The following is a 24,627-nucleotide window of genomic DNA, read 5'->3' as shown; positions in this document are numbered from 1 at the left end:
TGAAATAGCTGTTACTGTGAAATATAAATATTCAGTTTATTGTTTCTTGAATATCTCTATGAAAGTAGCTAATTTATGAAGAATACATAGATCGTTACCCACAAGCTGATTTTTCTATATCACCAGCTTCACTGAGGTTGTTTTCTTCCTGACTTTTACCTCTTTAACAGTTTGTCTGTTCCTGACTTTCAACCTGAAGTTTAGTGTCTTCTACCACTTACAACATAGTTGAAAGAATTTTTTGAAAGTGGTGAAAGACAGATTAGATAGTAATTTTTTTAAGTTGTGAAAGATAGATAGTAATACAAAACTATTTGCCTGTGTCATAAAACAGTAACTCCATTTATTGAGCAAACACAAAGTATTTCTGTCCCAAGGTACAGTCGACATCTAAACTGTACAATTTACCAAATAGTTGAAAATGTAAAGTTAAAAATTTTGGAATATGACTTAATTTGTTTTTCTTACATCTAAGGTCAAAGAACTATTTCAGATTTTCAAATTATACTAGAGGTATGATAGCTGGATTTGCTGTTAGAAAACATTGATTTTAACTCAGTCTGCCTTGTGATCTTGTTCAAGTCACAGAATCTCTAAATCTTACTTGTTTCATGTGTGAAAAGATGCTAATACCCCTCTCAGAACTGTTGTGAAAATTAAATGCAATAATGAATTTAGACGTGCTTAGTAAATGAAATAAGATACATTAATTTGTGCAGTGATTATATATAAAGATTACAGTCAATATAAAACTGCTCTATCCAACACCAAAGAATTGCCTAATTGGGTTTTTATGTTTGGTTGGTTAGTAGATTAATTGATTGCATTGGATTTTCAACCCTACTTCACGAAGTTTTTAATAGCTAATCCTACTGAGATATTAATAGGTACCACACTGGAGAAAATCCTAAGATGGAGAGAATTTCAGGTAAAAACAGTAAACTTTATAAACACAGCAAATATGAGCAATTTCTTTGTAAGAATTTATTTTATCATAGCAAAATATACATGACATAAAATTTACCACTTTAACTATTTTTGATTGTACACTTTAGTGGTATTAAGCATATTCACATTGTTGTGTGACCATTACCACTCTACTAAATGAGCTACACATATTTTTAACAATTTTATTGACTGTAGTCCCCATGCTACACAGTAAACCCCCATACTTCTTTTATAATTGGAAGTTTATGGGTATAAATTTGATGATCCCCTTTACCCATTTTGTCCCCACTCCTAAATACAATCAATTTCTATCAATAGAATTACTACGGGAACACTCAATAAAAACATCAAGTCAGATCAACCAAGTTTTTTGACTTTAGAAACTATATTGAAATTATTTTCCTATATTAAGTATTATCCTATATTTAAGTAAAGCCTAAGAGATACTCCTAGGTTTTGCTCATCTGAATAACACATACACACCTTTCACAGAGATGTACAAAGTTCTCTGTTAATTCTAAATGTCAGGGAGAATGATACCATACGGGTGGGTTACTTGATTTTTAAATGAAAGTCTATATTATAATTTATAACTAGATGTTTTTAAGCTACTGAAATGTAGATGTCTTTTAATTTTAAATAACAAATACGTATTTTAGAAATAAATTAAAAGCGTATTTTTTGAAAAAGCCAGGTATAAGTTCCCATTGAGGAGAAAGTCATATGCTCTAAAACGGGTCAATAAAAGTTAAAAGAAATTGAGATAGAAACAGACTTTGACAACTACCAGAGCTAACATTAATCCTCATAAGAAAAATGAAGGGGTAAAAGAACATGTAATAAACTCAATTATATTTGGATAATTGTACTGCTATGTCAGTTATTTTATGCCCGATAAAAGTACCCAGTAAGATTCCACAGCATAAATTGTGCTATTTATGATCATTAAATACAGTTTAAATTTTATCCTAGGAACATCTTCTGTAACTATGAATCTAATGTTGTTCACTAAATGAGGACAATATTGATTGTCATATCCTGCCTAAATCGATCATGCTGGCAGCCAGAATTACAGTAATCTGTCAGTATTGATGACTGTCTTTCAAGCTTTGAAATCTCTCCTTCACTTCACTTGTCATTTCTTGCATTACTTGTACTTGAAAAGCATTTTCTTACAACCTCTGATTTTGTCAGCTAGGTACTTTTTTTTGTTTTGAGCCCAATTTGTTGGTTTGATCATGCAATAAGAATTGAAATACAACACTGGGAAGGACGAGTAGGCAGATTCAGGTAACCATTGGACCTGAGGGGCATTTTTAATATTAGCCATCATTTATTAGTTACCTGTTGAAAGAGTGGGGTAGGGGAGGTTGTTTTAGATTTTCAGAGTTGGGGGAAGGAGTGTTTAGGCTTTTTGCAGTGGAAATAATAATTCAAATGCATTAATTTCTTAACTATTATGATTCTATTAAATAAAAATTGTAAGGCAGTTTTTTTGTTTTTAATCCTAGAGGCATTTGGACTATGTACAGATGTTCAGTATGTACTGGTTTTTTTCTTAATGTGAGATTATACATAAAAATTTTCAGAAGTTACAATATAAAATCATGTTGTCTTAGCATTTTCAGAGAAACAGAATCAATAGGATGTGTATGTATGATTGATTTTAAGGAACTGGCTCACACAATTATGGGGACAGCAAGTCTGAGATCTGTAATAGTTCCTGGATAGAGCTGATGTTGCAGTCTAAGTTCAAAAGCATCTGGAGATAGAATTCCTTCTTTCGGGGACCTCAATCTTTTAAGGCTCTTAACCAATTGGATAAGACCCACTACGTTATAGAGGATAACTTGCTTTCCTCAAAGTCTTCTGATTTAAATTGTATAGATCATTTAGGCTTCAAAGGGTAAGATTTGATTAGATGGACTGTAGCCTGTTACAAATCTTATAATAGATTTTAGGGCTTTAACGTATATACATATGTGTATGGTATATGTTCTAAAATATACAGTATGGATATTATAAAATTAAATAGTGTCTTTTTTTAAAGATTTATTTATGCATACAAGAACTGAGGTGTAAAACAGAGGTGCAGGAAGGGTGAGAGGATTCACCAGAGAGAGTGGGGAGCAGAACAGGCAGATCCACCGAAATACACTGCTGAGGGGAGCAGTGGGCAAGGCAGGAGGGGTCTGCTGTGCCATGTGGGTTGCTCTGGGGATCAAACTCCTCCTGCAGTGGCTGGCGACAGCTTGACAGTGCTGTCTTTAACCCTGCACCACCAGGGAGGCCCTAAATAGTGTCTTTAAAGAAACACTTTCTTCCTAGGTTTAATATGCTATCCCACCAAACCAATGTAATTTGATTTCTTCTAATCTGCTTAGATTTGACTTTTTCTTAAATGCCAGAATTGGGATTCTTGTTTAACTTTATCAGACAAATTATCAGAAGTCAATGATGATTCCTCAATTAGTCACAGTTTGTTATCCCTGCAGTTCTACTACCCAAATATAAAGAACCTGTTGCAAAAGTATGAGAGCCAAATGTAATTGATTGGCTCCACTAATGCAGTTTGCCATTCATTATGGTAGAACATTATAAAACCTCTCAGGGCTGCACATCAATATTGCTGTCATTTCATGTTACAAGAAAAATGGGTTTATTGAGAAACTACATGTTATGTATCTCCTATCTTTTGTAGATCATTTCCTCAAAAGATAATATTGGTATGGACTGTACTTTATAAATTAATTCTGTTTTAAAATTTGAAAGCTGATTGTTGGAAAAACAGTATGGGTTTTACTGTCAGAACCACTTAGTGTCTGTCTTTGTGTCTAATTTTTTTTTTAATCTGTGAAAGGACCAATCCAGGATTGTTGTAAGGATTAAATGAAATTGTCCACATGAGTCACTAAGCAGCCAGCCTCTCTGTCATGTAGCAGGAGTTTGGAAAATGGAAGCTGCTTGATAGTTGATATTATCATTTTTTACTTTACATTGATGCTGGAAATAGTCTTCTAAAACACAAATCTCAGTGCTCCAAAAGATTTATGATGATCTGGACTGTTTCTTGAAATTCTTACCTAAATTTTGACTAAACTACCTACAAGCTATTCTTGTTTGCTTACCTCCCAATCACATTTCTTACTGTAAATCTGCCAAACATACCTGTATTCCTCCCCAGCTCTGCCCCCATCCTTATTTTCATCTCCCCTCACACTGACATCCCAGATAGCTTGTCCAGCTAAAACACTGTTATCCTTGTATGCCCTTCTCCTCTTTCAGTTCCTTGCCCACCCCAGCAATGCCCTCTCAACTCTTTTTCACCTAATTATACCCATTCTTCATGAACCAAATAGTTAAAAAAAAAAAAAAATTTTTTTTCCTTCACTAAGCAGCACAATACTTCATAACGTTTTATTATAGGATTGTTGTGTGTGCTGCATATGTTAGCAAGTCTTCTCCTGGTTTCAGTAACTTCCACCACAGTGATACATGACTAGTAATCTATTGTAATAGGACAAGGTTCATGGATGGATGGAGTCGTAACTTCATTTTTTCTCTTTAGCAGAAATTTTCTACTTACTTGCAAACATGCTGGTAATAAGTTCACTTGTTTTGGGAGGTAATTTTTTCAGTTATAATTTTAATTTCTATGAGACTGGATACAGCTGTAAGAGTATGCTGCATAAATTAGAAGAGGAAACCTTGGAACAGTAGAATTTTCCTCTGATACATGAACAAGAGAGAATAACACATGCATATGATTTTATATTTTGACTGATTGGTCATTGTATTTTTATTAGAGAGCACTATAATTTAACAAAGATTATTTTCAGAGATTACTAATTAGTGAGATTTTTCCCTCCATTTCTAAGAGGGAGGAAGACTCTGTTAAGGTGAAAAGTAAGCTAAGACACCTGTGACGACAGTGACAGCCCCCAAGAAGGAGGCAGCACATGGCTATAGCCTCTAAGGGCTGGAGATCAGGGACAGGTGAGGGGGTAATGCTGAGGGTCTAGAGTTGCTGAGGTCTTCAGTTTTATTGCTTGAACCTTTGCATCAGCTACATCATTAATCCCTTTAAGAGCTCCCAATATCTTCTAAGTGCCATTGTCCCTCACACTTTCTAAATGAAGGTCTTAAACTTCATGGACAAACTGGTTACTTGTTAAATACTCTTAAGATCTGGGTTTATGATTGTGCTTCAAAGGAAGAGAAGATCATTCTTTAAATAAAATATATCTCGCTATCTAAGTGATCCAGGTTTTCTGGTCTTTGAAATGTTTGTAGGTATTATGCCTTCAATATCAAGCATTGTAGTAGGACCTCTTCAAGAGCAGACAAAATTCTTACCTAACAAATATGCTCTGTAATGGGAGCTTCACATCTCCCATGTTAAGACATGGACATTGCTATTAAGATTTTTTTTTTTTTTTTTTTGCAAATCTTAAATATTCCTTTGGCCTCAGTTTTACTGCCGAACCTTATAGTCTATGTATGCACACAAAGTATTTAAACAGGAACCTGGATATATGTAGTACTTCTATAATGATTCTGACATTCTTTACTTATCAGTTTTAATTTGTTTAGCTATTCTTTTTGATGAATAGCAGTGTTCATTTATTGACGATATTATTGGCATTCTGAAGAGTTCCCTTTACAATCATTGTGGAAATACGTTTTGCGTAATTTTAAAGATGTTAGTTTTGGTCTAGCATTTAGTCTGTTTGCTTTCAAAAAGATAAAAGCAATAAATATAAGTATCTTACACTTATATGTATAATAAGTTTTTGATGAGGAAATTCTATAGAATTGAGCCAATATGTCTGAAATCACTGCATTACATTATATTAATAGTAATGTTCTCTAAGAAAATCTTTTCTAAGGTTTTACTAATATAAACCAGTAGTAATTATTTTTCCTATATTTGAAGTGCAGGAGCTCACAAAAACAGCTTCAATACATGACCACCTTCTCTTTTTATTAAACATTGTACTTATTCTAGAGATACTTAAAATTTTTATTTTCTGGGCGTTTCTGGTAGCACAAGGGGTTAAGTCTCAACACTATGAAGCTATCTGCAGCCTCTGCAGCATGAGTTCAATCCCCAGCCAGGGAGCTAACCCTCATGGTGCAGCAGACCTCTCCTGTCTCTCCCGCTGCTCCCCTCAGCAGTGTATTTCAGTCAGTCCACCTGTTCTCCCCCCACTCTGTCTGTGGTGAATCCTCTCATCCCCCACACCTCTGGCCTACATCCCATCTCTTGCATGCATGAAAAATAAATCTTTTTTTAAAAAAATTATTTTCTACCAAGAACTTAATGTACTAATGACAAATTTATCTTCACTCAAGGAATTTTAAATCTTTCATTTATTCACTAAATATTTTTTGACTACCTACTATGAGAGAAAAACTAGGAATAGAAAGTCAGTTACTGATTTCAAGGAGTTAGTTTATAGTCTGCTGTCACAGGAGAGAGGAAGGACACCGATTGAAAGTCCAGCAATAGGGCCTCCCTGGTGGCGCAGCGGTTGAGCGCTGGGTTGCAAAGCTGCCCGCAGCCTCTGCGGTGCCGGTTTGATCCCCAGCTGCTCCCCGGCCACCGAAGGAGGGTCCCACATGGCACGCAGACCTCTCCTGCCGCCCGCTGCTCCCCTCAGCAGTGTACTTTAGTCCTTCTGCCTGCTCTGCTCCCCGCTCTGGCTCTGGTGAATTCTCTCACCCTCCCGCGCTTCTGACTGTACCCAGTGCATGCATAAACAAAACAAACAAACAAACAAATAAATAAAACATGCCTCTATAAAAAAAAAAAAAACCTATAAAAAAAAGTTTAAAAAAAAAAAAAAGTCCAGCAATAGTGATATCTACAAAGTAAGGTGATAAAGGTGTTTAATTTTCTTATCAAGGCAGAAAGGGGGGAAATTATCAAGGAAGCATGTTGTGCTAAATTAGTTCAAAGACATGGGACTTTACCAGGCAGACAAGGTTAGCAAAGAACTTTTCAGGGGTAGGAAATGGGCATGGAGGCACAAAAGAGTGATGTGGTCAAGAATACAGGGATTCTCTTCACTACAGGGTGATTCAAAGCAAAGAAAAGAGTAGGAGTGGCAGATTAGGAGTAGGTCAAAATCAGATAATGTAGTCAAACTTGGTTTTCTAAAGTTACTGCCAAAAAAAATAAATAAATAAAGCACTGTGTAAGGAGACAGTTACTTCTGCTTTTATATGTGTTTACGTGTTGGGTAACAGCACAGCTTGAATTGTATTACTGTGTATTCCTTTTTTGGTAAAGCCTTTCCAAAATAAGTTAGATTATTATTTGATCAAACTCTCTTTGTAATAATTATTTTGCAGCATTTGCTAGGCGAATAACAGTAATAGGGCTATTTTTCTTAATAACACTTTAAAATAACCTTAAGTCTCTAAATGTTTGATAATATTTACACATTTGTCATTTAAAAAAAGAGCATTTAAAATTTTTTAAATAATCTTATGTTTCAGGATCAATTTTTCATTGTTAAAGAATCTTTTTAATACTTTTTTATGCTTTTTCTGGTATTTTTATACATCATTTTGCTTTTACAAACTGTTGTACTTTTATATGTTATTAATAAGGGAATACTTGTACAATACAGTTAGTATATTAACTTCACCTAAGGCAAACATTACAGAGGAAGAGAAAGCACCATCTTATCTGTTTTGTCAAATCCTGTGTGACAGTCGATCCACATGTTGGTCTAGACAGTTGGGTCACATCATAGTGTACCACAAGGAAGATAGGAAACTCTTTCAGGCCATTGACTAACTGTTCCCTAGAAACAAAACTTGAAGTTTCTCCACTTCCATTTTTATTTAAACTTCTCTCCTATGCTAAAAAAAGGAATTTTCTCTATGAAACCCTGTTGTTAGTGATGAGGGTACACTGGTATCTTCATGTTACTACTCATCACATCCACCACATAATGTGATGAGTTATTGTTCTGTTTATTCTGTTCTTTGTTTAAATGTAAAAACAGTAGATTGAGATGGTATTCAGAGCACAAAGAATGATGTAAAGCTAAAATTAATCTTTAACCTTGTTTGACATGGAATTGCAGTGCTTCTAATCCATTCTTTTTCTTTTACTAAACATAAGGGCTTTAGCTATTGCATTTTTAATAACTCAATAATGGAATTAAACTGAGTCAGAAACCTTCCCCATTTTCTTCTGTTTGTCCTCTCAAACACTAAAATACAGCCTATTTAAGTCTTAACTTTTGCTTGCCAAACCACTGTTACCGTCCATCTGTTCATGCCAATTGTAAAGAAGGTTCAGTTTTTAGTGAAGCTTTGCATTTCACATAAGGTATGTGAAGTGAAATTTCACAAGGGACATGATGGATCCTGATTCTTAGTGATAAACCTTTGGGGCCATCAGGGTTGGCATATGGTCCAGCATGATATGAAGGCTTGGGTTCCCTGGCTTCACTTCTCTGGCGTGAAGCTGATAAAACCTGGCTCTTGAGTATTATTTCACTGGACACCAATCATGGGCAGCAGGAACTGCCCATTTAACTCTCTGTGGGAAGGAAGCCCAGAGAGCATTCACAATGGTACCATTGTTGAGTTGCAAACTGCTCTGAACAGCTTGACAGCACTAGGGAGGAGGGGAAGGGGTTGCTTTACTAATTGCTGCTCAGAAAAAGAGAGGGAACAAAAATAGCTGTGTAGAACTGATGTTTCTACATTTACCTACTCTCGATAGGAGTGTTGACTTTTATTTAATACATACCTACTATCAAAAAGAAAACAAATGAATATATTTTAGTAACCACCTGTAGTAATTCCTTGTTACTATGCCAGTACCTATTTTTAGAAAACCAAATTAGAGTAAAAGTCAGTTTTGCTTTATGGTATTTTTTTGTGTCGATGAACTATATTTTTTAACCTTCATAAAAATGTAAAATAAGGAAAAGTGGATTATTATGCTTTCAGAATTTCAAAATATATGAATGCATACAAGCTATATTATAGAAATGAAAATTTATGCATAACAGTCACAAGTGTTAATCACTAAAGATAGGCTAGTAAGACTATGTTAAGCTTAAATAACAAATACGTCATTTAAATGAGTAGCTGGCTACTTTTTCAGTCACTGGTTGTTATTTCTCTCATTGAGTTATATTTTGGATATCTTTTAAAATGTGTTGGTTATTTCCTTTTCATGAATCGTTGTACTTCATGGTATTTGTATAAACACTACTTGGGGACTTTTCCATTTTCTCTTGGGGACTTTTCCATTTTTCTCCATTTTCCATTTTCTCTAATTAAACAGTTGATCAGTCTAATGCAAAGAACCTTAAAAAAAAATTAAAGTTTATTTTCAGTCCCCGGTATCCTGACTCCATAGAATATTTTCATAGATAATTCTTTCATCTGAACTTAAGTTGACTAACTTATGTTATATTGCCATATTATGATTTATATAGCATGTCCTTTAAAGGGGTCAGGGATATTTTAAGAAAACATTTGTAATCTGTAAAAAAAATTCAATGGGTCACTCTTACTAAATTGGGGGGAAATCAACTGCATGTTTTGTAAAATTAGTAACAGTCTGTAATATTTACTAGTATTCCCTTTCCCCATGCCCCCTGAAATTATTTTAGTAAATGGGCACCAATGTAATATTTCAAAAACAGTAATTCATTGAATGTCCATTCTTCCTTTTACTGCAGAATAGATTATATTTAAGTCAAGATTAATGGATAGATTTTGATGTTAAAGTCCAGTCTCTAAGCCTATCATTCCCTGGGGGCATATAATGCATTAGTTTAAGCCAATACACTGTTTATCATAGATTCTATGACACTGTCTTAAGTGACAGTTGGCTGTACTTTATTCCCTATCCTGATAATAAAACCACTTTTTTTTGGTACTCCCGATAATTATAGCATTTAAACAAAATCTTAATTAAGTTAGTGCACATTTGGGTAGAGATAACTCTTAAGTAATTGTATACTGTAAAATTTCACTTATTTAGATTTTTTTCCTTTTTGAAATCTTATGATTTCAAAGACCAAGTTTAGTATTTAGTACAAATACATACATTCATTTCCTCAAATTTACTGGAATTTTTGTTCCCAAAAGGAACAACTCAAAGTAGTTATTCCTAGTCTCCCCCCGCTCACCCCCCCCACCAATGTTTCCTGAACTCTTACTCTAATACTGGTGTTTCTGAAGCAATTTTCTATTGACTCTGGAAGTCTCATTAATATTTTCAAGCAGATCTTATGAAGAATGAGAGTACAAACTTTTAATTTCATTAAATTTGAAATCAAGGTAACTTCATTTTTCTTTTAGTTTTTCTTCATTGCCACTTCCATGAAAGTAGAATAGATATACGTTTGTTAATCATGTTAGTGCTTTTTGGAAGCCACCCATGATTATTGGATTATTAAATCAGGAAGGATTTTCAGAACCTTTAGGTAGGTTTAAATTTTTAATCCTATTTATTTATGGTTAGTCTTTTTGAATGTATTTACATGAACCTTGATAGAATTGGGCTTATGAACTTTTTACTTAATGTTTTCATTTAGTAATTGACTGATTTTATGAGCAATTATATATGGTCCAAATTTTATTCAACTCCAGCTTTCAATAATAGGACTATCCTCACATTGCCTTAGCACCTGTTATGGATTTTGAGTCATCTGGCAGCCCATGGGACTTAGATAAAGAAGTACCAGGTGTCCTGCCTGTCTCCTAATTGAGACGCAGTGAAAACAATATAGAGTTGGCAGTATGATTAAAAAGATGGATTAAAGCCCAGCTTTGTCTACTCTGACAAATCACAGCTTTTCCTTCATGGTGTAGATAGTATCAACTACTAAAGAATTTCATTAATATAAGGCATCATAAAAATTCAGTAATTTGCTATAACCTGTTGCAGACTTTAAGAGTAATTTCTATTAACATATCAATAATACAAAGATATTAATACCAAAATTCATGCTATTTGGGGAAATTTTATTTGCTAAACTGCATATTTCCTGAAGAAATTAGCTGTAGAAGAGTAATTTATCAGGTCTTTATAGGGTATGCAGTATGTTTGCTTTCATGTTATAAATATGCAGTGTCTGTTAGTCCATGGCATAATTATTTCAGGGAGACTATCACTTTGCTACTTGCAATAATGATGAGATTCTTATGATGTACTTGCAAAATATATTTACCCATATCCTATGTCTCAGTAAGTTTGTTTCAAGACCCAGTGTAACAATATCACCTCAGAAAGCATACTCATTTTAAGGCATTTTAGAACAAAAGAAAACTGGTTTCTCTCTCTTTTTTTTTAGAGCATGCCAATGATTTTTACTGTACTATATGTTATATATTTTTTTAAATTGCCTATCTCAGAAATTAAGCTTATAGTCAGTATGTTGGCATCCTTGCGCTAACTAGATGTTTTGTTTCATACAAAACCCAGATTATTGAGATTGGATGTGTCCAGGATGAGCATTGGACTATTAAATGACCAGGGTTCTAGTTCCAACTCTACCAGTAAGGACCTTTGCTTTTCTGAGTGTATCTGTTTATATTCTCTATTGAGGCAAGGCTTGTTGTTGAATAAACATTTTGCTGATTTTGGTAGGTATCCTGAAAATAATGTTGGTAGAGTATCCTTCTTCTAGCTCAAATTGTTCTAAAATAATCTTAATAAATGCTGCCTTGGAATAAATCCTCTTAAGATGGCCTTTAAAAAAAAAAAGCCTAAATATTTAAATTTCTAAGTATTATTTTTCCAGGGTACTATAACTGCTATTGCTTTGTGCAGAACAGTTTTAGAAATCTACCTAAAAATTTTGTGAAATTACCACTTCATTTTTATATATAGATATTTGTTTCTTTTTCTAGTGATGAACACTTAAGTGAGTAGAATGTTTAAATTGTTTTGTACCACTATAGGACTTATGAAAAAAAATTAAATTTATGTATTTTAAAAACATGATTACAGCCAATGGAACAAAATGTTGATTTCAATGCTGTTTTATTTTTCACTGATTAGTTTACAATACTGTACGTGATTTAGAGGTATGGAACCATATCCATCAGATGCTATCATTTAGAGAATTTCTTTAGGCAGTTAGAATTTTTTGAGAGGCTATTATCACTTCCTCTTCTCTAACTGGTATACCTCACATAAGTATATTCTGCTTTTTTCACTTTTTCTTCCTCCAAAGGGCAACAACATCAAAGATAGAGGCTGAATCAAGCTTTCACAAGTACATTCAAACTCTTTAAGTCCAATCCTAGAGAAGTTCCAACTATATTTGCCCCAAAGGGGTTTGCTTCTGGAGAGCCAAACTGGGATGAGAGGAAGGGGACTAGCTACCTAATTTCCATAACAATTTCCTAATCAAAACAATTGTATTGAATACTGCTGGACCCTGTGTTAGATACTGGAGAGATAGAAAAGTAAAAAGTCAGGATTTCCATCCCACATGACTTCAGTCTCTCAAGTTCATTAAGAAAATAAGCATAAGGAAACAGGCTTTGCGTTTACTCTCAATAGTAGGGGTAGCCCCAATTTGTGGAGTTGTATAATGTGAAACTCCCACGTTAGCAAATTCAAGCTACCAACTCTCTTACCAACTTTATAAATATTGACCAGTTGGCTCTAATTTGCCCCACTTAAGTAGTACTCGCCAAAATTTTTAAGTAAGAAGGCAAAACTCTCCTTCTCCCTCTAACTACTGTTTTTGGAATCCTCCATAGAGAGAAGGGAAATGAAATTTCTAACCTCTAGCACTGCAAAGGAGCCAAAGAAGTGTGTGTGTAGGTAAGTATTTACTAAATCAGGAATCTTAGATGGGCCTTAAATCCTTAAGACCATTCTATTGGGCACAGGTATAAACACTACTTTTGTTACTTAGGAAATTCCAATGTCTTTGATATCTGCTTATACTTAGAATTTTCGTAACTCCTTTTTGTAGAAAATTGTACTTCACATTCATTTTTGCTGTATACAACATATACACACAGAACAACATATACACACAGATTTCCACATCTTTAAGATTATTCACAAATTACATTTTAGCTAAATGTTGAGTATAGCATGGAATCAGTGATCACAGAACTGAACACGTTGCCATTTCTGACAACAGTTCAAAATTACATTGTATTAAGAAAACTATTGTGAATGCGGGATTATTGCTTCATTAAAATCAAATCTACCTTTTTCTTATGTTAGTAAAACTGAAAAACTAAACCTTCACAGGTTCTTTAGTTCATATTGTATCTTTTTCCATGAGAAATCCATTTCCTCACATCAGATTATGACAAGTCCTTTTTATACATATCAAAACATATTACCAGAGTTCTTGCACATGAATACAAGTATATTTCTTAAACATTTAAAATTTGCGAATTTGATATCTACTATTTACAAAGACTTGAGCTAAAAGTGAAAATAAACTATTTCCAACACAGATGTTGGGGGGCTTTTGGTTTGCCCTTTATTTGTGTCTTATGTTCACCATCCGTATGACAAATAGGAGGCGGTGTGGTATCCCCATTTAACATATAGATAAACCCGCAGCACAGGACCAGGTTAAAATTAAACCACAGTTAGACAGTCTTGATGTAGTCACAGTGCCATAAATAATTTCATATATAAATTAAAATAAAAAATACTTAAGAGGAATACTGTTAATATAAATGAAATAGACTAGGTTTTAAATGCTTTATGCTATAGAAAATGTTTCGTTCCCTTTATTTTTTGAATACTATTCCTTCCCCCCTTTTCTGCTTTTGCAAAAGGTGGGAGGATTAGTGGATAATTATATTGCTGTGATTGCAGCACCTGTGTGTTATTTCTTTTGATTGGCTCATTCTATATTACAGATTCCTACCAGTTAAAAGTCTCCCTCGAATGGGTGTTTTTATTAGCTAGTTTTGGCTTGGGTTTTAAATTTACAACAAAAGCCCTAATTCAACTTAATACTTATACTATAAATTTTGTTCTGAATTTTTTATTTACCTTTATCTTTTATCTCACTCATTTCAGTTTTTTAATTTAATGCCAATGGCAACTTGCACTCACAGCAGTATACCTTGAGCTGTCCTGTTGTTGCTAACCATCAAGTTTGTGTGTTCCACTCAGTTTATAGGTACTAATAACTCTTCCCTAGAGAGCTGCCTTTTTAAGGACTAAATATCTAGCCTATTATCAAGAGATATAGGAATTAACCGCTTTGGATTATGATTACCATTGCATTGTTTAGAACTTTTTATAATCTCTTTCACAAAAATCCTCCTGTTTGAAACTCACAACTGTGGTGCTTAGTTGATATCTAAACAAACACTCTACCTCAGTGTTTTGTGAAGTAAAAATGGGAAAAAAATGTAAGTTCTATATAATTGGATTGTGTTATTTTTATGGTGGTTCTTTGGCTACATCAAACTTGGGAAATTATAAAGACTATTTAACTTTCAGAAGGTGAGTGACCTTAAATTATGAATGTTTACCAACCTTACAATGTTTTCTAAAGATAACCCCCAAAAGGAAATTTCAGACATTCACCTAATGTAGCATGTGTTAACAGGCACTGTAGTTTTACATTTAAATTTAACCATTAATAATTATTTTTTTCTACTCTGCCACCTAGACTTAAACTTTTAAAAATCATTTCAGCAAGCATCATTTTCAGTAACGATTTTTGTCATTTTATTAAATACATTATACAAAATGAATATACTGTTATCTCTGTAATTATTTGGATAGCTTTATGTTAAGGTTTCTTCAGAGATTGATAAGCTTCCTTTTTTATAGTGAAATAAAATTACACTCCAAAATGTACTTTATCTAGATATTCATTTTCTTGCTTTAATAAATTTTACTATATTGGAAATGTCCTCCCTGCTTTAGAAATATTAACATTTGTTTTCTTTCTACCTGATTTTTGTGTAAACTCTAAATATAATAAGATAAAGTAAAATATTTCATTTATAGGCCCTCTGAAAGTAGAGCATTTTAAAAGCAGGTAGGTGTCTCCACCCTACTTTTCATGAAGCATTTTACCCATTCAAGCAGACTTTTAAAAACAGCTTGTTTTGATAGCAGACTGTTCTCCTGTGGGCCTTCAGCCTTTGCTTCCTGGCAGCACCTTTGGTGCGAAAAGAGAGTGATCAATTGGGAGACTATCAGTGCCAGCATGCATAGAGTGATAAGTTAACACACCACTGGGAATTTCTAGGGCCCACCAAGATACTTCACTTCTAATGTGCTAACAAGCTCATTTTTCTACCTCTTGCCTCTTCAGTTATTTTTTTTCTCAGAAGAGCTTAGAAGTTGAGTGCATCAGGCATAATGAAAAGCGCTGTAGGAGGGAGAAGCAATAACCCCATTTTTCCCTTTTCAGCCAAATAGAAAATTAGTTTCTGGTAATACACAAAGGCCAGTATTTTTTGTACAAGGGGCACTGCTGTGAATCAAAGGACTCTATTAACTGCAGAAAATTCGGCAGCTGTGAATCTCCCCCAATGAAAAAAGTACTTTCCAACAAGTTGTGAGATATGTGGTATTATTTAGATTGAACCATCAGTTTCATCCTCTTCCATTTATAACCATATATCTCTTTTTAAAGTGCTATATTTTCTATATTTCTTTAATACTCAAAAATGTCTATTATCCTTCCATAAAATCCTTACTGCTGATCATTTTAATACAGCATCTTGTCCTATTGCTACACATTTCAGAAAAATTCTTTTAAAGTTCATCCAGTGTACAGAATTGAAAATAATGGATCACCAGAATTGGAATTTGTTATTTCAATATTTGGTGCATAAAATAAATTGCAATTTAAGAAGTACTTAAGCCATTGAGAGGGCAAAGACATTACAGTTAAAGTCAAGTACCTAAAGAATATAGTATAAACCTTTAACTCATACTACTTTATTCTTCTTAATAGTATATTGTAAATGTAAGTAGGCATAGTGTCTCCCACTGAATTATTTTAAATTATAGTCCTCAAATTTTTTTTCTTGGCCTTGGTTGTAGACTTAGTCTACAGTTTCTAGAATTGTAAAACTACAATAATTACATTGCAGTTTTTCAGAAAAAAGAATAAGGAATTTTAAGGAGAAAATAGTAAAATGGGTTTTAGAAAAAATTCAATGAAGAACCAGTAGGCAAATCTTTATTATCCTTTAGGCTTTTTGAAAACCATCTTATGTAAAGCCTATCAACATAGCACAGTGAGTACAGTAGGAAAACTTTTAAAAGTTGTAGAAGAAAGGTTAACTGATTTCTCAGTTCAGGAACTATACGACATGAAGTCAGCATGTGAGTTTTTCCTGATAATTGTATGTTGCTGCCTGCTGCTCTACATTTTGACAGCCATTTCCATAGTTGCTTTCGTGAACAACAGAAATATTCTCTCTCTTTCTCGCCCTCTCTGTGCTAACAGCACAATCAGGCCTGCTGAAACAGGAAGCCTGGAGTGGGTTGTTCAAAAGCAACAACACTTCAAGGTACTGGTTGCTTGTCAATAATATCAGAGAAGAAAATGTAGTGAAAGGGAAGTACAGTATTTTTCTGCCAGTGTCAGTGCCCTGTAGATGCTTTGTTAGACAGTATTTAGGAGTCCTGTGGACTCTTTGCAAATATTCCTGCTTGTTTCAGTGTTATAATTGACTAGGTATTTTTTCCTGACATACAGATTCAACGATGTATTTACCTTAACTGCATGGAGTTATTCAAGGATTACAGCAACAGTAGTCTTCCTTTCAAAATGAGAACAATTGCTGGGAAAATGCAGAGATTTTAGGGGAAAAAAGATATGTAGGAATTTTTCACAACAAATCTTTACAAATGATAAATACTGAATTTCAGACAATGTTTTAAGCAGCATTATAATGTTTATCACAGGACTTTTTGAAAGTAAATCTGTAGATCAAACTGATTAACAAGAGAAGCGTAGGCTGACCTGATAGCAGTAGAATCCTTTCTTTCTCAAGTAAATTGCTTTTCTTTCAACAGCTTAGTATTACAATTGTTTTTCTAATATATAATTATTTTCTAATAAACACCTTCCTGTTACATTGTCATTTATAGTGGTTTCCAGAAAAGTTAATGTTCAAAATTTCAGTCTTTAAAAAGCCATAATTTTAATGATAGTCAAGAATAGTGAATATTATATTATCATAGTAGGCCTTTCTGATGAAATGTCTCTCTTCCAATGTAAGCTGCATTTAAGATTATCCTTAACTAAAGGAAATCAGCTATGAGGAGAGAGCACGATACCTGCAAACAATTGTCCAGCACCATTTAGAACCAACAACATTTGAAGATTTTGCAGCACAGGTTTTTTCTCCAGCTCCCTACCATCATTTACCATCTGATGCCGGTAAGATTAAAAACAGCAGTTAGTTACTTGTCATTTTTGGAACTTGAAATGCAATACCCTTTTGTTCTAAAAGTTCCTAAAATAGTGGAAAACTTGCTTGAATAAAATTCCAATCACTGAGATAAACATTTTTCATCATTGTTTCATATTTGAATTTGAACTATATAAACTTGTACTTTCTTTAACCTAAATGCAGTTCCTTCAAAAATCAACAATCTTCATAAAAGTACATGCATCACATTTAACCTGATGAAGTGGGCGATGACCATTGTGTTTCATGGAATCATTACTGAAGTATCTGCAAAAGAAACACAAATTCGATCTCAACTTCAGAGGATAAAATTTTATGGCCAAGAACATCGCCTTTATGATTTCTAATTTTACAAGTTAAAATGACTGTTCTAGATTTAGAAGTACTGAATACAGTAATTTTATAATACTTAGATTATAAGAGGGTACTGCATTTTTAGAATTTAACTAATTTTGAAGAAATCAGTAAGAAAAATGACTCGTGGCCTTCCTATTCTGTACTACTTTGCACTCCTTATGATTGTTTCATTTATTTTATTTTCCCTCTTTAGATCATTAAATATCAGTTCTGTTTATCTGAAGGTAAGATAAAGTATCAACCAAAACATCCTTTGTCTTCTCCTGTTTTCTTTTTTAAAAAAATTAGCAAGCACCAAGCTTGTAATTCAAACAATAAGCAACTTAACACTGCCCTGGTTCATACTAAACATTTCAGAAATTATCACTAAATTCCTTTCAGAATTTTATTTACTAACCCAGGTCTGCATGAAACACTAACATTGGTTCTGGGATAAAAATAACTAATAGAACCCTGGGTTGAAATTAGTTACACCTTGTTGTATTGACTTTTTGTTTCTCAGCATGAACAAGTAGTACTACTGAACTGAAATGATGTGTGTTTGTATTTTGTAATGTGTTGCATTGTTAATTGGTTAGCTCAGCTCATCAAATGGTTATTCTGTTGTGTGTCTTGCACTGTACTAGGCACTTGAAGTACATAGATGACTATTATAATGGTGTGTGAGGGAAGCAGGAAAAGAGACTATCATAGAAAGTTTTTACGTTAAGTAAGAACTTTTTCTGGCCTAATTACTTTGCAAAAAAGAAATTCATTGTAATACTCAAAGTCTAGTCATTTAGTTGGCCTTCATAAAAATAATTTTACCAAAAAACTTAGAATCCTTTCAATTTATATAAGAGACCTAGCAAAGAAAATAAATTGAATGTCATGGAAAAGAGACTTAAAAGTTTAACATTCACTTCAGTGGATTGACAGTACCTAAAATGAATCAGTTTGGCATTAAGATGGTAAAAGATATTTATTTTAAATAGTGAACAATGAAATTAAAACTAGTGAATTATACCTGGAAATTTTATTTTAGAATAACACTCACTATTCCTAGTTGATTTATAAATTTCACAACTGAAAAATAATAGGACAATATTCCAACTAACTTTTCCTATTAAATTTATAAAGCTTATCAATTCTCATACTATAATTGTTTACAGACCAGGTTCCTTCACATACCTCCTCTTAATATTCTTCTCAAATTATACATTTAACCAGAAACATAACTTGAGTAAATAGCATTATTGCTTTACAAAATATTAAGTAAAGGATATTACAGCAACCAAGTCGACACTCTGCTGGCTTCATTTTTAAATGTATTTCTGTTGTTACTGTTCTAAAACTTGTTTAGCTTAAAACTTTTAGTTATCAAAATAGTAATTAAAATGAATTTTATATCTAATATTGGACTACAAATTACTTTCAGTTATCTTTAAAAATAGCCTTTGCCTTTAGGAATCATTGGAAACATGCACTGTGAAAGGGTGTTTTTAACCTGTAAATAACTTTTTCCAGGATTACCAAATACATTTTTGTTTTCTTACAGACTTTCATACTTAGAGGTATTTTCAGCATGATTCTCAGTTCAACACAAAATAATGAAATATTTACTCCTTCTCCAGTAGCAAAACGTTATCATTCTTGAAGAATGCTTCCAGTCATCTGATTTTGATTTCCCTGTCATGAACAACCCCATACATATAGAATTTTTAAAGTTATAAGTCAAAGTTGGAAAGAAGACATGAAATAATCCATATAATAGCAATATGTATCTGACTTAAGTTCATTTTTATTTTTTAACATAGTAACCAAATTTATTTGCTGCACTGAGGAAATGCAGTTGAGAATTAATTTTAGATATCCTGTGCATACCCAATGTATAGAAAATAACATACACTAATGCAATAATTTGAAATTAAGTTTTGAAGACATACCTATGATATTCTTTATGATTATCATCTATTGCTAACCAATCCTATAATATATACAAAAATACTATTTTTTAAATTTTACTTAATTCAAGATTAACAGTAATGTACCTTCTGTAATGACACTGAAATCCATAAAAGAATCTTTCTAGACAATTTAGTACTTAAATAGATGAGGGAAACACTGTTGGTATATATCATAGTTGATCCATAATTTTCATAACTGTTTTTTCTCAAAATGGCTGTCTGTGGCATTAGTCTGATACTTAAGGGAAATTATTTTTATCCCTAAGGTCATTGAGGGAGATATTGTGATGTCACACTTTGTTGATCTTCCATAACTGCATTAAAACATTATTAGATTTTTCTTGTCCCTTATTTTAAAAAAATTACAGGAAAAAAATCCTTTTATCTTTGTCAGGCATGTGTGTGTGGAAAATTTCAAAAGTTTTACAGTGACTTTAACTTTATATTAATAAACACCTCTTCTCTGACTAAACTTTGAAATAATTCCCTGGTCAGATTATATTGGCAGTTCACAATCTAGATCTCTTTCCAAATCAAGTATATTTTAATTATCTTTCTCAATTTCAACATTAAAATTACACCCATAATTTTTCCAGTATGTCCTTTTACTATCAGCCATAAATATTTTTGAATGCCTATTGTGTAGTAATAGTCTATTTTAACTAAGCTACCTCCCTTTGCGTTTGTTTTCCTATAGAGTTTAGTATCTTAAAAAACCAAGGAGGGATTGGGGGCCTCCCCTGTGGCGCAGCGGTTGAGTGTTGGGCTGCAAAGCTGCCCACAGCCTCTGCAGCGCCAGTTCGATCCCCAGCCTATAGTCTATTTTAACTAAGCTAGTATACTTCCCTTTGAGTTCGTTTTCCTATAGTTTAGTATCTTAAAAGAACCAAAGGGGGTTGGGGGCCCCCGGTGGCGCAGTGGCTGAGCACCGGACTGCGAAGCTGCCCGCCAGCCTCAGCACAGCGCCAGTTCGATCCCCCAGGCCACTGTCCATCAATGCCGATCCCCGGCCCAAACAGCCCATCAAGATCCCTGGCCCATAGTCCACCTTAACCAACCTAGCAGATACCCCCCCTTGAGTGCCTTCCCAGAGTTCAGCATCCTAAAAAACCAAGTCTATTTTAACCAACCTAGTACTTCCCTGGGTGTGTTCCTATAGAGTTTAGTATCTTAAAAAAACAAAGGAGCTGGGGGCCCCCCAGTGGCACAGCGGCTGAGCGCTGGGCTGCGAAGCTGCCCGCAGCGCCGGTTCAATCCCCGGCTCACCCCACCAGACCGCACCCCAGTGCCTGCATAAACAAATCCCCCAAAAAATTAGGGGCTGATTGGCAGGTATTTAACTTTATTTTTATGTATATACATAAATATATATCTCTACATACATACTACTCTATATAATTTTAGAAAACATGTAGGTTCCTATTTAAATAAAATTCAGATATTTCTGTGCCAACAAAAATGATGTAGATGACCTGTAATAGCATCTTTTCTACCTTCATTCTAACCTGTTTCGCTATTAATTTCCCAAATCCATATTCCCACATGCAGCAGCTGGAATAGTAGTATGATCATCACATCCCTCCCTTTGAATCTTTGAATGTGACAAGTCATCAAAATTTTGCTTTAATGTAACATTTTCAACTTTCCTCCCCTTCTTTATTTTGTAAGTTCCAATAGGAAAACCAGTTTCCTTAAACATATAAATTTGTTTAGTCGTTTTTCTAAAAAGGTTTCTAATATCATTAGGTGGGCCTGAAATTATAAGCAGCTAAATGTATTGTTTTCAGTAGACTTATATGTTGCTGACTAAAAAGCAAATAATATCTTAAAGTCTATTTCCCTTTAACATGAGTTTACCTAATTACTAGGCTAAGTTTCTACGTAAAACATTCAGATCTTAAACATAATGAAAACAATAAAATAATCAGTTACTGTGCTAAGTACGCTACATGTAATCTCTAATCTCATGGTGGTTCTGAGATTAATTTTTGCAAAATGCTTACCCAGAGTCACCTGGTATTTGGTAAAGCCAAATTCCAACCTAGACCTGTTGTGACTTTAGAGTTGATAATCTATAAACTATTATACTTAATTCATTTAATCTAAATATGTTCAACCCCTTTTTGTTATTGAAAGGAAGGAAATTGCCCAATATTATACTAAAGATTTTTATGGTTCTAGGTTTCCACCCATTGAAAAAACAAAATTTTTAACATTTTAAAGTTGGCATGGGAGAAGGATTGGCTTTGGAATCAGATTGATCTGCAAAATTATATTTCTGCCATTCATTATCTGCATGAACTCAAATTAATCTACTCCAAACCCAGTTTTCCTATTTGTAAGAAGATAAAACATAACAAATTTAGTCTGATATAAATAGTAGTTCTTGCATATCTTAAAATGAAACCATTTGTTTGCCCAAATAAACTATTTTGTTTTAAATGATGTGTTATTTCCTTTATGCAATGGTGCAGCCATACTATTCTTAATCACTTATTAACTAAAGCAGTAAATTTATTTGGATAATCTATAACAGTTAATATTGGGTTGTTGGAAAAGTCATGATGTATTTTTCCTATGTTTTTCAAGCAAAAATACATCATGAATTTTCTGACAACCCAATATAAGGTTATATTTTGTAGGGCTATCACCACTAGAGTGAATATATTTTTCACTTTTCTTTTTTCATTTCCCCAAAGCTACATTTAACATTATATTGTGTTGTCTACCTCGTAACAAGTATATATGACCATTTTCTTCAAATATAATTCTAAGTTTCACCCCTTTTCTAATCATCTGTTCTGATTCAAAGTCTGTTACCTTTTACTTCTTACCTGTTTAGGAACTCTGTATACTCAGTGTGCAATAACTGTGTGCCAGGATTTTTGCAATATACAGTTGCTCATCACCACAACCTTGTGAAATAATTTAGTGTTGTCTCCATTTTACAAATAAACTATCTCAGGTTAATTTTCCCAAGATTCAACAACTAATAACATGACAAACTTAACATTTACCCTAGGTCTATCCAACCCAACCCATTCTGTTTCTAAGACATTACATTGCCTTAGTCCAGTATTAATTGGAATTGCCTTCAAAGTCACAGTAATTTAAAGGTCTTATTTACCCAATAATTTTAGCAGGTTTAAAGTGTTCATACATGTCATTAGGCAGTACAAAGAAAATACACAATGTCCAACATTTCAATATTAGAATATTTCTGACAGAAATAATATTCTTCATGACTTATAACTCAGTTCTTAGGTAAAGTAGGATATGAAATAAAGTTTAATTATCACTGTAATCTTTACATCCAAAATTGAGATCTATCCACTGTAAGTTACTTACAGAGTTTGGAAACTGAGTGCACACCACAGATATTAGGTGTACACACTAAAAGCATGATTTGACGCTAACTGAAGGGGAATTTCACCTTGAAAGCTGTAAGGGAGACATAAAGGAACTGCAATCTCTCAGGAAAATCTTTGAATTTGGCATACTCTAAAGCATTGTTTTCCCATAAAACTTCCTGTGATAGAAATGTTTGGTATGATTGCCACTAACCACATGTGTACTAAGAAACCAAACTGATTTTTTTAATTTTACTGGTCTATGGCTATCGTGTTCGACAGCACAGCTCTAGAGATTTTGTACTGAATGATTAGGATAACACACTACCAGTGTCATGAACACTTTGAAAGGGAGATATTTATAGACTCTCTCATAGACTTTTTTCCTTCTTTTCTTTTTTCCTATTTGAACTTGTCTTGTTAGTTGGTAAGTATAACATTTGAATCTACAAAGCATTGTCCATGGCGAAACATCATCACTAACACATTGCATGCCCAAATGTATTTCATAATAAAAATCTGATTACTCTCCTCTGCTCCTCAGTTAACACCTGTAAAATTCTGCACTCTCTCATAGCTGTTATCTATCTTCTCTTTTGTTTTCTCACTTCTGCTCGCTACTCCATTTCTTCATTCACAACAAAGAAAGAAATGCAGTGATAGTTCTCTTCCTCCCAAAACCTCCACTAGAAAACATTGGCCATCTCAAGGTAAACACCCATGGGAAGGCCTCTCCTGATTGGCTGGGAATACTATGCATTACCAGAAAAGCATGAGCTACTGCTCTTCACCTTCCTCCGCCATCCATCTGCAGTGCTACCCTAAAAAGGGCCATGGATTCACAGTCTCCTCTAGGTTTTCCGGGCTGGGTCCAGTTTGAACCAGTTCAGATCTTCAGCAAGAGTAAAGGTGAACAGAAATATATTTCCTTCCTGTATTTTAAAGGCCAACCTCATTTCAATTAGGAAAGAATGTTGGAGAAATTAGCTTGAAAAGGAGAGCAGTTGCCCTGGATTATGAGTAGTGAATTTTTTTTTTCCTTTAGCAGTGTATATTCCTAAGTATAATTATAACATTTTGCCGTAACACTTTCAAGTATTCTGAGATATATTTTCAATTTGTATCCCCATATTGAATAATTTTGTGTTTTCCTTGTAAATATGTATAACCTCACATTAGACATAAATGTTTTCATTGTATGGAAGGGAAGTGCTAGCATAGTTATTTGTATGAGGTGTGGCCAACAAATATGCCAAGAGTCTCCTTACAAAGTAAAGAGATAGATGTATAAGTTCAAGGAGGAAGTGTGTGAGAGGGAGACAGAAAAATCTTCATGTAGCTAACATCCAGAAAATCTGGATTAAAGTGCCATAAAATATACAGGCTTTTATGTTATTCTGTTGTGCTTGCAAATTTCTTTATGCTTTTACATGGTTTTTATTTTCAATGTAATTTCTTATTCAGAAAATGAAGGCATACAGAGTGCAGTTTGATAGTAGTGCTGTATATGAGAGAATCAATTCATGGAATAAGTACAGAGGTGAAGAACAAATGACAGAGATTTTAAGGGTTTTTTTGCTGCTTTTAAAATTTTATATCTACTA

General features: G+C 33.6%; 1 protein-coding gene across 6 annotated transcripts in view; it reads left to right on the top strand.

Annotated features, from left to right (window-relative positions):
- RALGAPA1 (Ral GTPase activating protein catalytic subunit alpha 1) overlaps positions 1–24,627 on the top strand; it is a 199,357-nt gene that overhangs the window by 172,775 nt on the left and 1,955 nt on the right. For 4 of the 6 annotated variants that reach the window (XM_037503217.2, XM_054689860.1, XM_054689853.1 and 1 more), the window contains one exon: positions 17,215–17,339. In XM_037503217.2, the coding sequence (XP_037359114.1) occupies positions 17,215–17,339 (125 nt within the window). Of the gene's footprint in view, positions 1–17,214; positions 17,340–17,920; positions 17,952–24,627 lie in introns of those variants that run through there. The other 2 variants (XM_054689873.1, XM_054689867.1) reach the window with 1 other exon arrangement.

The sequence above is a fragment of the Talpa occidentalis genome, unplaced genomic scaffold (assembly GCF_014898055.3).
Source record: "Talpa occidentalis isolate TD23 unplaced genomic scaffold, MPIMG_talOcc4v2.1 talOcc4.11, whole genome shotgun sequence".
Lineage (NCBI taxonomy): Eukaryota > Metazoa > Chordata > Mammalia > Eulipotyphla > Talpidae > Talpa > Talpa occidentalis.
Note: the sequence above shows the minus strand (reverse complement) of the source record. Positions and strands in the feature narration are given on the sequence as shown.